The sequence below is a fragment of the Rhinopithecus bieti genome, unplaced genomic scaffold (assembly GCF_001698545.2).
Source record: "Rhinopithecus bieti isolate Rb0 unplaced genomic scaffold, ASM169854v2 scaffold_2339, whole genome shotgun sequence".
Classification (NCBI taxonomy): domain Eukaryota; kingdom Metazoa; phylum Chordata; class Mammalia; order Primates; family Cercopithecidae; genus Rhinopithecus; species Rhinopithecus bieti.
The window spans coordinates 810411-828145 of record NW_016803819.1 but is presented as its reverse complement, the minus strand read 5'-3'; the positions used below and the strand labels follow the sequence as shown (position 1 = coordinate 828145).

The 17735-nt window shown below is 44.4% G+C and overlaps 1 protein-coding gene across 9 annotated transcripts in view; it reads left to right on the top strand.

The window, feature by feature from the left end:
- Positions 1-16841, top strand: part of RBM47 (RNA binding motif protein 47) — a 228978-nt gene extending 212137 nt beyond the window's left edge. For 4 of the 9 annotated variants that reach the window (XM_017854416.1, XM_017854409.1, XM_017854423.1 and 1 more), the window contains 4 exons: positions 1206-2359; positions 3531-3737; positions 7298-7509; positions 13974-14479. In XM_017854416.1, coding sequence (XP_017709905.1) covers positions 1237-2359; positions 3531-3737; positions 7298-7509; positions 13974-14213 — 1782 coding nt within the window. In that variant the 5' untranslated portion in view covers positions 1206-1236 and the 3' untranslated portion in view covers positions 14214-14479. Of the gene's footprint in view, positions 1-1205; positions 2360-3530; positions 3738-7297; positions 7510-13973 lie in introns of all 9 variants that reach the window. The other 5 variants (XM_017854402.1, XM_017854393.1, XM_017854441.1 and 2 more) reach the window with 5 other exon arrangements.
- Positions 16842-17735: the final 894 nt, after the last annotated feature.

Here is a 17735-nt window from a genome sequence, read left to right as displayed (position 1 = left end):
TTGGAGACTTTCATTACAAAAGTATAGTCTGCAGCTCTCCTATAGTATGCAATCTTATTGCATAATTTAGAATCATTTCCACAGAGCCCTCGGCCACATAAGCGGAGGTGGCACAGTTCAGACCTACACTGTGATATGTGGGTGTTTAATTAAATTTTAAATCCAGCTCCTCAGTCACACTAGCTCCATTCCAAGTGCTCAGTAGCCACAAGTGGCAAGTGACAGCTTTTCTAACATCATAGAAAATTCTATTGCCCAGTATGGGTTTGGAAGAAAAAACAGGGAATCTGGAGCCAGAAAACTTGGAATCAAGTCTACCCTACGAGCTGACACTTGCTGTGTGAAATGGGGCAATTTACTCAACCTCTCTCAGCCTATTTCCCCATGACCAAATTGGGACTGAAGATAATACCACATACATATACAGAGGTTAAGAAGATTAAGAGAATGCAGGTGACAGTTCTCCGAAAACAATAGTGTGGTTTACCAGGTAGATGCTGCTTCCCAGGCCTCCAGCTTGAAGTCAGTCTAGCTTTTCGAGGACTGATTCCAAATCTTTGAATGCTTCACACCAAGAATTTTACCTGAATGCCACCATCAAAATCAGATTAGCTCTTATTACAGTTCCTAGACCAAGTCTGTGGCAATGTGGGCATTTCATTTCTTCCTTGTAAAAAGCTTTAATACACAGCTCTGTCCATACAGTGACACCTCCTAAAAGTTTTCTTTAATAATTTAAAATCTTCACTGTATTTCCATTCCTACAAAGAAAAAGACTCCCTTAAAAAAGAAAAGAAAAAAGGTTTGTTCACCAAAGAAGTAACGTGGAGTTTGTCAAATTCCATATAACAAGGAAATCAGGCGGAGTTAACGGTGCAGGAATGAAGAAAAAAACGTGAGGTTTTTACCAACAATGATAGCAGTTTCGCAAAACTTCAAAGCTGTCGGGGTACTGATGAAATGGAAGTACTTGCTCATTCTGATTTTTTTTTTCCTAACTCACTTCTGGTTCTTGCTGCAAGACAACTTGACTATTTTAGACAAGTGTAGGGCTGCTGCATTTCCAGAACGCCTCCATCCTATTTCTCATTTAAACCACCTCACCTTCCCTGTGGCCTATGAATGCATACTTGCAAGGCTGCGGAACAACCCAAAGGAGGCAAGATCCAGCGGTTCCCCACTCACGCTCCTTTCTGCTTCCCCAGGTTTCCGCCAGCTGTGGATGCCTTTGACATTATGACCGCAGAGGATTCCACCGCAGCCATGAGCAGTGACTCGGCCGCCGGGTCCTCGGCCAAGGTGCCCGAGGGCGTGGCGGGCGCGCCCAACGAGGCGGCACTGCTGGCGCTGATGGAGCGCACGGGCTACAGCATGGTGCAGGAGAACGGGCAGCGCAAGTACGGCGGCCCACCGCCCGGCTGGGAGGGCCCGCACCCGCAGCGCGGCTGCGAGGTCTTCGTGGGCAAGATCCCGCGCGACGTGTACGAGGACGAACTGGTGCCCGTGTTCGAGGCCGTGGGCCGCATCTACGAGCTGCGCCTCATGATGGACTTCGACGGCAAGAACCGCGGCTACGCCTTCGTCATGTACTGCCACAAGCACGAGGCCAAGCGCGCAGTGCGCGAGCTCAACAACTACGAGATCCGCCCGGGCCGCCTGCTAGGTGTGTGCTGCAGCGTAGACAACTGCCGCCTCTTCATCGGCGGGATCCCCAAGATGAAGAAGCGCGAGGAGATCCTGGAGGAGATCGCCAAGGTCACCGAGGGCGTGCTGGACGTGATCGTCTACGCCAGCGCGGCCGACAAGATGAAGAACCGTGGCTTTGCCTTCGTGGAGTACGAGAGCCACCGCGCGGCTGCCATGGCTCGCCGCAAGCTCATGCCCGGCCGCATCCAGCTGTGGGGCCACCAGATCGCCGTGGACTGGGCCGAGCCCGAGATCGACGTGGACGAGGATGTGATGGAGACGGTGAAGATCCTCTACGTGCGCAACCTCATGATCGAGACCACAGAGGACACCATCAAGAAGAGCTTCGGCCAGTTCAACCCTGGCTGCGTGGAGCGCGTCAAGAAGATCCGCGACTACGCCTTCGTGCACTTCACCAGCCGCGAGGATGCCGTGCACGCCATGAACAACCTCAACGGCACTGAGCTGGAGGGCTCGTGCCTGGAGGTCACGCTGGCCAAGCCCGTGGACAAGGAGCAGTACTCGCGCTACCAGAAGGCAGCCAGGGGTGGCGGCGTGGCCGAGGCGGCGCAGCAGCCCAGCTACGTGTACTCCTGCGACCCCTACACGCTGGCCTACTACGGATACCCCTACAACGCGCTCATCGGGCCCAACAGGGACTACTTCGTGAAAGGTTAGTGGGGGCTCTTCTCCTGGGTGGGGCCCTCAAGAACTTTGCCTCCTAGGCAGGGGGCACCAGGGATATCATGGCTGGCATTTGCTGAGCTGGTAGGTGCTGAAGGCCCTCCCACCCTCCTTTTGGGTTTGCATTCTGGGTCTAGTTCTTTGCTGGCACCGAAGGCCGTCACTTCTGCAGCATTGATAGAAATACAGGTCGTTCTGGGGTGAGCGGTAAAATCACATGGGTGTGCAAACACTGGCATTCTGCCTTGCCGGGGTCCACCGCGTTAGGGGCTCGTCCACCAATCTCTTGGTGCTTGGGTTAAGACCTGCTTGTGCGGGCGCCTGTAGTCCCAGCTACTCGGGAGGCTGAGGCAGGAGAATGGCGTAAACCCGGGAGATGGAGCTTGCAGTGAGCTGAGATCCGGCCACTGCACTCCAGCCCGGGCGACAGAGCGAGACTCCGTCTCAAAAAAAAAAAAAAAACCTGCTTGTGATATTAAATCTTAAGATGTTGGTGGAGTCAATGATTTTTAATTTTGTTTTTTTGTTATCATTGGTTAGGATATAATGAAACACAGCATTACCTGGAAAATACGATACATAGGTTCTGGGTCCTGTTCTCTGATTAACTAGGTCTGTGACTTTAGTCACTTTAGTCTCCCCTGGCCTGTTTTCTCAAGCATGAAATGAGGAAGGTGGACTAGCAAATCCTCTTCCAAATCTAACTTTTTTAAAACAAATTATTTAATTGTGTATATATATGTATTTGGAGACAGGGTCTCACTATGTTGCCCAGGCTGGTCTTGAACCCTGGGCTCAAGCCATCCTCTAGCCTTAGCCTCCCAAAGTGCTGGGATTAGAGGCATAAGACACCGCACCTGGCCCCAATTTTTTTGGGGGGGAGTGGGTATTCTATGAATGTTTTTCTTTACTGAAATTGCAGATACAATCCTAGAAACTCACCCTGCAAGTTTGCCTCTTGTACTAAGCAGACATGCTTAGGATGCAAATCTAGGCTGAAATAGAATGTTGGAAGCATCTTTACCAGCCTATTAAAGAGCGAAGGTGTAGCCACCTGCAACTTAGACTGGAGCAGTTAAATGCTGAGAACTGAGGGCTGAGGTCTGCCTCCAGCACCATCACTGTTGGTTGCTCATCATCTTTTGTGTTGTTATTACAAGCAGGCAGCATAAGAGGCCGAGGGCGAGGTGCAGCTGGCAACAGAGCCCCGGGGCCCCGGGGTTCCTACCTCGGGGGATATTCTGCTGGCCGTGGTATATATAGCCGATATCATGAAGGGAAAGGAAAGCAGCAAGAAAAAGGATATGAACTTGTGCCGAATTTGGAAATCCCTACCGTCAACCCAGTTGCCATTAAACCTGGTACAGGTCAGTATAAACCAGATTGAGAATGCACCCATTCAGCATAAATCCCAGCCCTTCTGTTAGAAGTGAATCCAAGCCTTTCTCGGGCTCTCACATCTGCACAGGGGTTCCTCCTCTCCCAGGCAGCTAGAGACAAGGCAAAAAGAAAGTGGCCCCCTGGACCTCCTTATCTAGAACTTCAGGGGATGGTGTAGCTTTGACCATGGTCAAATCAAACTTGCCTGAAGTAAGGTTTTCTTTTTTCCTTTTTTTTTTTTTTTTTTTTTTTTGAGACAGAGTCTCGCTCTGTCACCCAGGCTGGAGTGCAGTGGCGTGATCTCGGCTCACTGCAAGCTCCGCCTCCTGGGTGCACACCATTCTCCTGCCTCAGCTTCCAGAGTAGCTGGGACTACAGGCACCCACCACCACGCCCGGCTAATTTGTTTTATATATATATATATGTATTTTTTAAGTAGAGATGGGGTTTCACTGTGTTAGCCAGGATGGTCTCGATCTCCTGACCTCATGATCTGCCTGTCTCGGCCTCCCAAAGTGCTGGGATTACAGGCGTGAGCCACTGCGCCCGGCCGTGCAGTAAGGTTTTCAAAGGGTTGTCACCCATTGTTAGGCTTTTTCTCAGTCTGTGGCTAAGTAGGGAGAGTTGTGGGGTGAAGAAAGGAAGAACATGAGGCTCTCTGTATCTTCTGTCAGGTAAAACCTATCTTTTCCTTACTCAGGCCTATTTCTGCCCCAACCATCTGATGTCGGAGGGTAGAGTTTATTGGCCCATTCTGAGAGTTGTTGGGAAGGGCAGAAAATTCCTCTTCAGAAGTCAGCAGCACCTTTTGTCCCTTGTCATGGTCTGAGCAAATAAGAATGCTTGGGGACAAGGCAGTGGTCAAAGTTTTGTTGTTGTTGTTGTTTGAGATGGAGTCTTGCTCTGTCACCCAGGCTAGAGTGCAGTGATCTTGGCTCACTACAACCTCCACCTCCCAGGTTAAGCGATTCTCCTGCCTCAGCCTCCCCGGTAGCTGGAACTACAGGCGCGCACCACCATGCCGGTTACTTTTTGTATATTTAGTAGAGGTGGGGGTTTCGCCATGTTGCCCAGGCTGCTCTCGAACTCCTGATCTCAAGTGAGCCGCCCCCCTCAGCCTCCCAAAGTGCTGAGATTATAGGCATGAGCCACCGCACCTGGCCTTTGGTGAAAGTTTTTGCAGCTAATTCCCTGGTTTCTAATTTCCAGCACTCATTTCCTCCTCTAGCTGGATCAGTAGATTGGGAGTAGGGATGCTCAATAATTTCAAGCCAGGGACCTTGAACTTTGCTTTCACCTCCAGGCTCCACAAACCTGTTTATCAATGTTGTTAGTGCCCATGGCCATCTAACGTGAGGCCAGTCTTCTGATCCAAACCTGCAAAGAACATTAACTCCATTGTGTGAGTCTAGCACGAACTCACGCAGCACCCCGCAGAAGCATCCAAACACATGGAAAACTCAGTCCGTGGGTGACTGGCGTGACCCTTCTCCAGACGCCCTCCCTGGCTTCAGCAGGAGGAGGTTGAAGAACTGTTCAGAGCCCAGCTACTCTGATTTTCTTCTGGTTGAGATTGTACACCTCTTTCCCTCGCTAAAATAGAGTCAAGGAATCTGTGCATTTGGGACATAGGTATGCATTGGCCTCATAGGGTTAAAAAGTATTTTGCTAGTTGAACTTTCTTTTGATGATTTTGTTTTTTTTTTTTTTTTTTTGCCTGTGTAAAAATTCTGCAATTTCTGCAATTAAGTGACTCCTTAGACTAGATTGCCTTTTAAATGTCATTGGCACTGTAGGCAAAGTAAAACTGATCCTACAGCTCTGTAACTTAATAAAATAGAGCGTGGATATGGGAGTTGTCACTTCTACTTGTTGGGAAGGGGACTCCTATTGGCAAATTACAGTAGCTTAAGGTTTAACAAGAGAAAAGAACTGTTAAATAATCTTTAGTCATGTAAAGTTGTGTCCTGGAGGCTGAGGTAGAAATTCCCGTGGGCTGATAGCCAGAACAATTCATTTACTTCGTACAACCTCTTGTAGCTTAAACTCACAACCCTCTCTGGGCCCCATCCGTTGGCGTTGGTGTCTATTTCCGATCATCCGGAAAGTGAGAACATTGTATTTTAGGAGAGGCACCAGGGTGGTGGTGAAGTATCCAGGCGCAAGACCAGTGGAAGATATGGTTGGAAAGGCAGGTAAAATATTTGATTCAGGTTTTAGGTATATTTTATCGAATGGCCATACCATTGTTTAGCTTATAATCATTTGTCTCTTTACCTTTGATTGAGTCTATCCTTATTAGAATAAATGTACCTAGAGTTGGAGAAAACCAGAAATAGAAAGATTCTTTGTGTACACATTTCATATTTTTGCTTATCCTTTCAACACACACAAACACACACATACACCCCCCACCACCCCCTGACACACACACATCAGGGCTAGTATCTTTCCTTTTGATCTCTTCTTACTGTACCTTGACATTCAATAGCTGCTATCTGTTTGAATCTCTCCTTGAAATCGTAACTTTGGACTTGCAGAAATTCTTTGAATTGGGAGGTCCCACTAAAAGCCAATCACTCCACAGCTTCGCTACTTTGAGTGGACATGAAGAAATTGGGGAATGTGCTATTTTTTTTTTAACCATGTGTTTTTCCTTGAATCGGTAATGCTAAAATCTGAAATACAGGGTGGGGAGGATGTACGCAGGTCTGAGTTCTCAGAATGAAACCCTCAACAGCACCTGTTTCTTAAATAGCGGTGAAAGTGAAAAAAAGGCAGTGGGACTGGTAATGAGTGAGGTGAGTAGGAAGGAACAGGCGGGCCCAACTCTCACAGGCGGTAGGCCTCAAGCCTCTGATCTCACTTCTTTGTCTAAGCCTGTTTTCCCATAGTCAGAGGCCCTTTCTTGCTCAGTAGGACATCAACAATAAGATTCAAACTGTGATTTTTCTGTAGAAATAGAAAATATTGGTGCAGAAGCCTAACTCTAGGGGTCTCTTCCACGACAGGCAGGGGTAGTTACCTGCCACCACCTATCCCTTCCTCTTGGGGAGCAGGCATCTGGGTACATGGCTTGTACTGAGAGAACAATAGTGAGCCTGGAGAGGCCCCTGACCTCTAAACGTGGTTCTAAAAAAATATCTTAGGCTGGGTGCGGTGGCTCACACCTGTAATCTCAGCACTTTGGGAGGCCAAGGCAGTTGGATTGCTTGAGCTCAGGAGTTCAAGAACAGCCTGGGCAATGTGGCGAAACCCTGTCTCTACAACAACAACAGAAAATAGCTGGGCAAGGTGGCCTGTGCCCGTAGTTCCAGCTACTCAGGAGGCTGAGGTGGGAGGATCGCTTGAGGTCAAGAGATTGAGGCTGCAGTGAACCTTGATCGCACCACTGCATTTCAGCCTGGGCCACAGAGTGAGACCCTGTCTCAAAAGAAAGAAAAGTTTTTTAAAAAATAAAAATAAAAAATATCTTAGAGCAAGTGCTGGATGCCCCCTCAGCGACTGAAAGTGATTGACCCATTTTTCCTTCTTGCTTCTCTTGCAGTAGCCATCCCTGCCATTGGGGCCCAGTATTCCATGTTCCCAGCAGCTCCAGCCCCTAAAATGATTGAAGATGGCAAAATCCACACAGTGGAGCACATGATCAGCCCCATTGCTGTGCAACCAGACCCAGCCAGTGCTGCTGCCGCCGCAGCTGCTGCAGCCGCAGCCGCAGCCGCCGTCATTCCCACCGTGTCGACGCCACCGCCTTTCCAGGTAGAGTTCTTATTGCAGTCGTTGTTATTTGCGTGTGAAGCCTCTCTTTATCCTGGATTTATTTAGTATTCAGCACTGAGAATTTACCATGTGCCTGGCTCTCTGTTACAGCTATGCAGTTGGGTGACACAAAGCATTTTGAATTTGAATCATGACAGAAAAAAATAATTGTAATTAATTGTACTACCCTAATAATATCATTGTTAAGGGTGGGAATCAATATGTAAAAATGATGTGTAATTTTTCATAGTGTCATAATATTGTGCATATCTGTTTTTTAAATAGCACTGGATAATTTTTAGCTCATGATACTAAAGAGCTGACGCACAAAGTCCAGGGAACGATTTCGCATTTTCACATTTCGCACTGAGGCTCAATGAAGATTTCTTTAAAAAATGTTAACCCCTAGTGGGTGGGTGTATGTGTGTGTGTGTGTGTGTGTGTGTGTGTAAAGAGAGAGAGAGAAAGAACATCTGTATAGATATGTAAAATTTTATGCTGGGTAGAGTGGCTCATGCCTGTAATCCCAGCACATAGGGAGGTCAAGATAGGAGGATCACTTGAGGCCAGGAGTTCAGGACCAGCCTAGGCAACATGGTGAGACAGTGTCTCTCCAAATATATATATTTTTTAATTAGCCTGGCATGGTGGCGTATGCCTGTAGTCCCAGCTACTGGAGAGGCTGAGGCAGGAGGACCGTTTGACCAGCCTTGAGGTCAAGGCTGTAGTGAGCTGTGATTGCACCACTGCACTCCAACCTGGGCAACAGAGTGAGACCCTGTCTCAAAAAAATTTTTACAAAATATGCCCGTAATCCTCTCCTCCAACCATATCTAAACTCATCTTACCATGTTGGCCTCCTTCCCCACCTTTGTTCATACTGTATCCTGGTTTCTTTATTCTCATCTCTTCCATAGAATCTTCCCCATCCACCTCCTAGAGAAATGTTCTCTCCTGTACTCCTCATTACTACATCATTACTTGGCCTATGGCTGCCAATGTGTTCTATCTTCCAAGGAAAATGAAGCTCCTCCAAACCAAAGACTGTGTCTTGTTTCTTTGCATCTTCACCTCATAGGACATAGGGAGGACATCCATTTAACAGAAGAAAATCTTGTTAAAGCTGTTCTCTGTGAGGCAGTGAATCGCGAATACTAATCACAAGTACTCAGGCCCAAGATCCCTTATCCAACTGAAAAAGAATTATCCAGGCCACTTTTTTTCATTTTTGATTTTTGATTTTTTTGAGACAGAGTCTCACTCTGTCACCCAGGCTAGAGTGCATGGCTCACTGCAACCTCAACCTCCCTGGTTCAAGTGATCCTCCCACCTCAGCCTCCCAAGAAGTTGGGACCACAGACACACACCACCATGCCCGGCTAACTTTTTTATATGTAGGGACAAAGTCTTGCTATGTTGCCCAAACTGGTATTGAACTCCTGGGCTCAAGCGATCCTCCCACCTCAACCTCCCAAAGTGTGGGATTACAGGCCTATATTTTTTAAAAGACAGAGATTGTTAGACTCTAATCCCTGAAGATTCCAATTCAGCCAAACTGGGCTGGGGTCCTAGAACTGATATTTTGCACAGCTCCTCAGTGATTCTGAAACAGCCAGGCCTCTGACCCTCCACAGTAGGATGCTGTTTACTTGCTTTTGCTCACTCTGAACGCTAGTCTTGACTGTGTTATTCAGAAAGGGCAGACTCACTGAAGCTTATTTGTCTTTCAGTCTGTCATTAAGTATTCTTTAACTTGGGATTTCTGAAAGACAAAAAGAGGAACTGTTGTAAATGACACTGTAGAGTAACAACTAAGTGTAGTTATGGTACTTGTGGACTGACGGTAAATATTTACAATAACTTAGCAGCAGTACTTAGTGGAATTTTGATAATAATTTCTAATTCTTCTTTACTAAGAAACTCATGAACATTTGTCTTTGATGTGCACTGTGAGTTCTGGTCAGGTCCAAATTCCAGGCACCATAATCATGCTCTGACTATTTCTGTCTCCTATCAGTCTGCACTGGCTATTGCCATCGGGGTTCTTTTTTTTTTTTTTGAGACGACGTCTAACTCTGTCGCCCAGGCTGGAGTGTAGTGGCGCGATCTCGGCTCACTGCAACCTCCGCCTCCCAGGTTCAGGTGATTCTCCAGCCTTAGCCTCCCGAGTAGCTAGGACTATAGGCACGTGGCCACCATGCCTGGCTAATTTTTTGTATTTTTTTAGTGGAGACGGAGTTTCCACTTCATTGAGCCACAGTTTGAAATGTGAAAATGTGAAATCGTTCCCTGGACTTTGTGCGTCAGCCCTTTAACAGGTTTCACCTGTTAGCCAGGATGGTCTTGATCTCCTGACTTCATGATACGCCCTCCTCAGCCTCCCAAAGTGCTGGGATTACAAGGCCATGAGCCACCACGCCCAGCCACCATCAAGGTTCTTATTTGCAGTCTTCGCTTACCCTCCCCTAGCTTTAATCATCCTGCCCTACGTTGTAGGCACTCAGGGGTGTTCTTGTTTAGCCATTTAGTTAAAGCAAGGATAACCGCTCCTCCTTGACAAGAGGGAAGACTGCAGGGACTCTTCACCTGAATTAGAGGCACATTTTTTGGGGGTTTTTGTTTTGTTTTTTGTTTTTTTGAGATGGACTCTCACTTTGTCACCCAGGCTGGAGTGCAGTGGTGGGATCTCAGCTTACTGCAACTTCTGCCTCCAGGGTTCAAGCGATTCTCCTGCTAGAGGCACTTTTTAAAGATGGGTAAATGTTTCTCCCACTACCACCATTGCATTTTTCTTTATTCCTGCTCTTTGATATGCTGTATTATTGCAATTGTATAGTGGTCCCCCCTTATCCATGGGGGATACATTCCAAAATCCCCAGTGGATGCCTGAAACACAGATATTACCAAACCCATAATATACTATGCACAAATTTTTTTTTCTTCTTCACAGTTTCACAGATAGAAAATTTCTTTCTTACTGTAGATCTTAGCAACCTCAGCATAGGATTTTTTTCTTTCCTTATTAAGTAGAGAACTTTCCCCTTTTCACTTAGAGGAAGGCCTTTAGTGCTCCTTGTTGGCTTATCCGAAATGCCAGCATCTGTACTCTTGCACTTTGGGGCTGATATTAAGTAAAATAAGGGCCCCTTGGCGGTCAGTCTGATAACCCAGATGGCTACTAAGTGACATGGGCGTGGAGCACAGACAGTGTGGCTTTCCTGGACAAAGGGATGATTGGTGTCCTGGGTAGGACAGAGAGGGAAGGCATGAGATTTCATAGAGCTACTCAGAAGGGTGCACAATTTAAAACTTATGAATTGTTTATTTCTGAAATTTCAGTTTAATATTTTCAGACGTCAGTTGATCACAGGTAGCTGAAACCATGGAAAGCAAAACCAAGTGCTTCCCCATATATTCTCATTTTACAGATAAGAAAATTAAGGCCCAGGCCGGGCGCGGTGGCTCAAGCCTGTAATCCCAGCACTTTGGGAGGCCGAGACGGGCGGATCATGAGGTCAGGAGATCGAGACCATCCTGGCTAATACGGTGAAACCCCGTCTCTACTAAAAAAAAATACAAAAAACTAGCCAGGCGACGAGGTGGGCGCCTGTAGTCCCAGCTACTCGGGAGGCTGAGACAGGAGAATGGCGTGAACCCGGGAGGCGGAGCTTGCAGTGAGCTGAGATCCGGCCACTGCACTCCAGCCTGGGCGGCAGAGCAAGACTCCGTCTCAAAAAAAAAAAGAAAATTAAGGCCCAGCAAGGTGACAGAACTGCTAGCCAAGAGTAGAATTGCGATTAGGAGATCAGGTCCCTGATCTGTGTATGCTCTGTCCTTACAGTATGGTGAATGCCATATAAAAGGAACATCACACGAATGAAAAGAGAAGCCATGGGTTTGGGGACCTACTCTTGATTCCAGGCCATAAGCCAGCGCACATCTATGTGCAAAACTTAGTGTTTGAGTGGGCAGCCTGAACCCAGGTATTGGGCCAGCCTGTAGTACATGGCAAGGTCTCTCTCACATGTTGCCTTCCCTGCCATTTCCTCTCCCTTTTTGCACTGGTTATTAAACCTACATCCACACATGTGGAAAAGATGGCTTGTGTCTTGCTGTGAACACAGTCTTTCCAGTTCCGGAGCTCCTCTCCCTGGTTGTAAAATGTCGCTGATGTTTTACAACAAGATCACACCACTGCACTCCGGCCTGGGCGACAAAGCGAGACTCCGTCTCAAAAAAAAAAAAAAGAGCTGTGTCACTTTGTGCAGGTCATTTAACACTTCCACACAACTCCATATAATTATAGTACCAATTGTACTGGTGGCTGTGATGATTCAATACTGTCATACAAATAAGGCACTTAGAACAGTGCCTGGCAGATGGTAGTCTCTGAGTTTGGGGTTTGGTTTTGGTTTTGTTTTGTTTTGTTTTGTTTGAGACAAGGTCTCACTTCCATTGCCCAGGCTGGAGTGCAGTGGTGTGATCTTGGCTCACTGCAACCTTGAATTCCCAGGCTCACGTGGTGATCCTCATGCCTCAGCCTCTTGAGTAGCTAGAACTACAGGAGTACGCACCGCCATGCCTGCCTAAGTTTTGTATCTTTTGCGGAAACTCCTGGCCTCAGCATCCCAAAGTGCTGGGATTACAGGCATGAGCCATCTCACCCAGCCTCTGAGTTAATTGTTATCATTATCATTATCATTATAAATTAAAATTATTATAAATTATAATTACTATCTGATTATAGTTTTTAAAAGTACTCTTAGGCTAGAAGTTCCTTTGAGCACAATTTTGGAACTCTGATTTGCAAATTTTGTAACAGAAATTAGAACTAATTCCTTTATAAAAATCTGGGAAGAAATAATTACTTTAATTCACCATTTCATAGATGCTGAATTGTTTATTTTGAAGATGTATTAAGATATAGGGAGATCATACCAGCATTTACTACAAGGCATTCTATGGCTCATGAGGTGCACCAAATATTTTGTTAAATGAATGTTTTATTTTATCCAAAATCTCTTTTCAATGAAGCATCTCACAGAACTAGTTCGATGGCAAACACTTTGGGAAATACTGAACCGCAGTCTTCCCATTCGTACTCCTGTTTGTTCTGAAAACATCTTATGTTGCACTTTCAAGTAGACAGAAGGAAGTAGCAGGGGCTTTTCTAGAGCCAGTGGTGGCTGTCGACAGTTCAGGCAACTTTACTTAGCTTGTCCTTCCCCACTTCCTCATTTGGAAACGACTCCTTATCCTTCAAAACCCAGCTTAAATATCCCTACTGCAGACATTTTCTCCAACTTCCCCGTTAGCTGGTTCTTTCTGTAAGCTTCTACAACAATTTGTATACATTAATGGTGTCATCTCTTAGGTGGGAGATGATGGAAACCATCACATTGGTTGAAAATTATGTATGGTCACAATTTTTTAAGGTCACAGCTTAAGAAGCTGCCCCTTTGTAGATCAGTATATTTTGTTTCTCCAAGTTGACACAGTCTGCTCCTCTCTCTGTCTTTGAGACAGATCATATTCCATCAGTTAAGTATGAGTTGAGGCTGCTGGCATGTATCTAGAGACCATGTTTAAGGAAAAATACTGATTTTTAATTACTGTGAAATCAACTGTGTGGAGGGTAGATTCTCCACTGCCTTCTGTAGCTCACTCTGGGGCATAGACTGATTGAGTGGAATAGTAAGTAGAAGATTCTAGAATACGTACAGAGAAGGTCCTCCTTATCCACAGGTTCTGCATCTGGATTCAACCAACCATGGCTTGAAAAAATAAAGACAATAAAAAATAACAATACAACAATAAAAAATAATACAAATGTCAAAATACAATATAACAAATATTTACATAACATTTGCATCATATTAGGTATTATAAGTGATCTCGAGATTATTTTTAAAGTATATGAGAGAGGCCAGGCGTTGTGGCTCATGCTCGTAATCCCACCACTTTGGGATGCTGAGACAGGAGGATTACTTCAGGCCAGGAGTTCAAGACCAGCCCTGGGCAACATAGTGAGACCTTATCTCTATGAAAAAAAATTTTTTTTATAGTATACAGGAGAATATGCATAGGTTAAATGCAAATATGCCATTTTCTCTCAGGGACTTGGGCATCTGAGGATTTTGGTATCCATGGAAGCCCTGGAGCCAGTCCCCTGTGAGGATACTGAGGGGCAACAGTATTTCACCTTTCCCTCAGCCTTCCAGGCCTCTCACTTTCACAAGGTTGCATCACTCACAAGTGGAGTTTGAGGATGCAGCTCCACTTTACCTCTTCAGTGGCTCTTATCCCACTTCCTTACAATAATTGCTATTTGCCCGCCCCTCTGCCTTCCTCTCCCTTGCTTTTATGTCTTTATATTCCCAACTTCTGGGAGACGCTTATTGAATGAATGGATGATAGGCACATACACGTGTTCAGGAAGGCTCCTTTTTGTCTCTTCTCCTCAGGGCCGCCCAATAACTCCAGTATACACGGTGGCTCCAAATGTTCAGAGAATTCCCACTGCCGGGATCTACGGGGCCAGTTACGTGCCATTTGCTGCTCCGGCCACAGCCACAATCGCCACACTACAGAAGAACGCGGCAGCCGCGGCCGCCGTGTATGGAGGATACGCAGGCTACATACCTCAGGCCTTCCCTGCTGCTGCCATTCAGGTCCCCATCCCCGACGTCTACCAGACATACTGAGGCTGGTGACCAGCGCGAAGACAAACCACACGAACACCACTGAAGGAACGCTTGACTATTTATGAAGAAGGAACCTGTTGAATTCGCACATGCAATATGAAAGTGAAGAATGTTCGCAGATTTATTTCTGAAATATTTTATATACATGAAGTTTTCACTAGTTTTTTAAGACTATTTTCAACTTAGCAGGCCTGCGTTTATACATTTCCAAAAGACTTGTAATGGTTCGTGCCTTCATACCATCTTTTAAAAATTTGTATGCTGTACTACATTTGTATAGAGGTTTTTGTTGTTGTTGTTTTTTTTAAGGATATATTTTCAGTATGAAGGTTATTTTCTTAACTTCTGCACTCCAGAGATTTCTATTTTGTAGTACCTTCAATAATATATCAACTATATATTAAAAAAGCACACTTGAGCAGCTAGGGAACTATTTTGAAAACTATATACAATATTTAAAGATACAAACAGTAGTGCTTAAAAATACTACATAAAACATTATTTTAAAGGTTATACTGGAAAGTGCAATTTTAAAATGAGTAAAATCTTTGTATTTCTGCTGGCATTAAGGGTTGATGGTGTTACCATGTATCATCATGGCGGTACTATTTTTTAAAAGAAACACTGAATCTCTCCTTAAGCCAACATTGAAAAGACCTGCCACACTTCTGAGTCCAAACACTGGAAAGCTCTCCTTTGCCATCATTAGCAGGGCTCATTCTCCATGTGCCTTAACCTTAAACATGCCCCTACTACCCCATCTCTCACCCTGTCCCTCCTCCCCAAATTCCCAGTCCCTCCGCAATGTCTGGCAAGCCTAGGACTGATGAATAGCTCTGAAAGAGAGAGGAGCTGGTGGCTTTTATACTTCTTCCTGGGTTTTTGTTGGGGTCTGTTGTTTCGTTGTATGTTTTTTGTTTTGTTTTGTTTTGGTTGGGGAAGTATTACCTTCTATGTGTGCTATTTTCAGTAGCGTAAGTTCAAGGTTTTAATCGAGCTGCATAAGACACCTTTGCATAGCTATTTAATTGCCCAATATAAAACTTTAATGCCATTTCTAATGCTTTTATTCATTTTTGAAGTATGAGTTTGTAGGGACAAAGAATGTATGTTATAGACAAGACCCCCAGAGACTCTTGTCAGCAGAAAGTTATGCTTCTAGTTGCCTTACCATGTTTCATGCAAAACTGTCCGTGGTCCTCAAGGGTGTTGGAAACATTTTGTTTATTAAATCTCTCTTCCCTTGCTGTGCACTTGATGGGTGAACTGAATTGGGGTGTGCACATCCAGGAGGAGGAGGAGAGACCTGTAGAAGTTTAAAGATAGTTTGTAAATATCTTCTAATGCTTGTTTTTAGTCCTTTTATGTTGCAGAAGTTCATGGTATGTAGTTTAATGCAAAATGAAACCATTTTATTTCAATGTTATTAAAAAGGTTTGTTTTATTATAAGGAAGTTAATGTATTGTTGCAGTGTTTTGTGCCTGTTTAAAGGCTTTTGTTTAGCAGAGTGAATGTAAAATACAGTAAAATGTTAAGATTGTCATCTACTTTTAAAAAATATATATATCAACTTGGAATTGTTTTTTAAAGGCTCAATCAAGGAAGTGAGGTGTGCAATAAGGTAGCAAGTACACAGTTGCGTTTTTATGTCATATTAGAGATCCATACAATCTTTCCACTCATGGGATTTTTGTTGATGGCTGAATTCTTGTGGATTCATAAGAGGATCATGCCCTTAGCAAGTACTTTTGTTTTGTTTTAAATTAAGAGATTCCCAAATACCTTTTCCCCCCTCATCTTGAGATGAGATGAGTTTTTATGTGTAAGCAATATTTATTTAACTATTCTATAAAATTATTGAGTGCCTCCTGAGGCCTTTAAGCACCCCTAACATTTCTTTCCATCATTCTTTTAAATGACATAAAGTAATTGTGCAATGTTCCTGATGATGTACCCCGCAAGCTGCATTGAAACTCAAATCTGTTGGAATGAGTGACTCAACAAAATGTAATTTGGATCAGATCCTCATCCCTTGACTATGTGAAAAAAGTACTCTCCTTCTAGTGAAGAATTGTCACAGAGTTTCACTGGATGAAACCGTGACCCAGTATTCTTACTGTATTTTACGTATGCCTGTAAATTATTTTCGAAGAAGAAGAAGAGGAGGAGGAGGAGGAGGAAGAGGAGGAAGGGGAAGAGAAAGGAAGGAAGGAAGGAAGGAAGGAAGGAAGGAAGGAAAGAAAGAAAGAAAGAAAAGAAAAAAACAATGATACTTTAACACGGCAACCACCAAACTCCCTTAAAAACAAACGTTGGGGACATAGCTAGTTAAGTATCAGTGAGCCTCCAATCTGGGACTTATCTGTTCCTATTGTTTCAAAACCATTTCACGTACACTACTGAGATAAGTTTATAACTTGAAATGTGAACTTTTTTTTTTTAGTGTTAAGAACAAACTATATAAATGTAAAAAAAAAAGTTTTAGAGTTCTGTTTTCAAACATTGCTAGTGGTTTAGTTAACTTTAGCTGCTTTATATTTGACAAGCTTTTATTTAGATCTTGCTCCATTTACAGTACATTTTTAGGATGTATGTAGTAAATAAAGCTTTCTTTAAAGCAATTGCAAGACCTTATTTTAAATTGTGTTTTCTTTATACTGATTTATTTTTTCTAAAATAATTAGGAAAACCCTTACAGCATAGAAAGGATTGGCTAAGTCGATATTTTCCACTGGAGAAATCAGCAAGTTATGGTCATGTGTTTGTCTTGGGACTACCACTGGAGATGGGTTACATCAGCCAAGTGCGGTGGCTCACTCCTGTAATCCTAGCGCTTTGGGAGGCCAAGGCGGACAGATCACCTGAGGTCAGGAGTTCGAGACCTGTCTGGCCAACAGGTGAAATCCCGTCTCTACTAAAAATAAAAATAAAAAATAGCCAGGTATAGTGGTGGGTGCCTGTAGTCCCAGCTATGCAGGAGGCTGAGGTAGGAGAATCACTTGAACCCAGGAGGTGGAGGTTGCAGTGAGTCGAGATCGTGCCTTTGCACTCCAATCTGGACAAGAGCAAAACTCCATCTAAAAAAAAAAAAAAAAAAAAAAAAATGTGTTACATAGCTGAATCGTGAATTATGAGTATCCTCAAATTTTGGCTCAGGAGGTAGGAGATTGAACACTCAAATAATATTCAAATCTGCATTGGAATAGGATGTGACAAAGCCTGTCACCACCCTCAGTGCCAAAGTTCATTTATAATCCCAACGGCTTTACACACAGAATTTTAAATGGAGAGAGTTGATGGACATTGAGTTTTTTGATGGTCTCATGAAAGTGCTGGGATGACCTTGATGTTGGTCATTGCATTTGAAACCAAAACCTTCTTGTTTCTCCTTTTCATAGTGCATAGTGAGGTTAACAGGACACTTTGCTTTTCTCTAGAGATCATCACTAACTTCAGACAGTATCTATCATCAAAGTCAATCAGATGACAGGAGGGAAGGTGGTGGATTGTCAATAGAATAA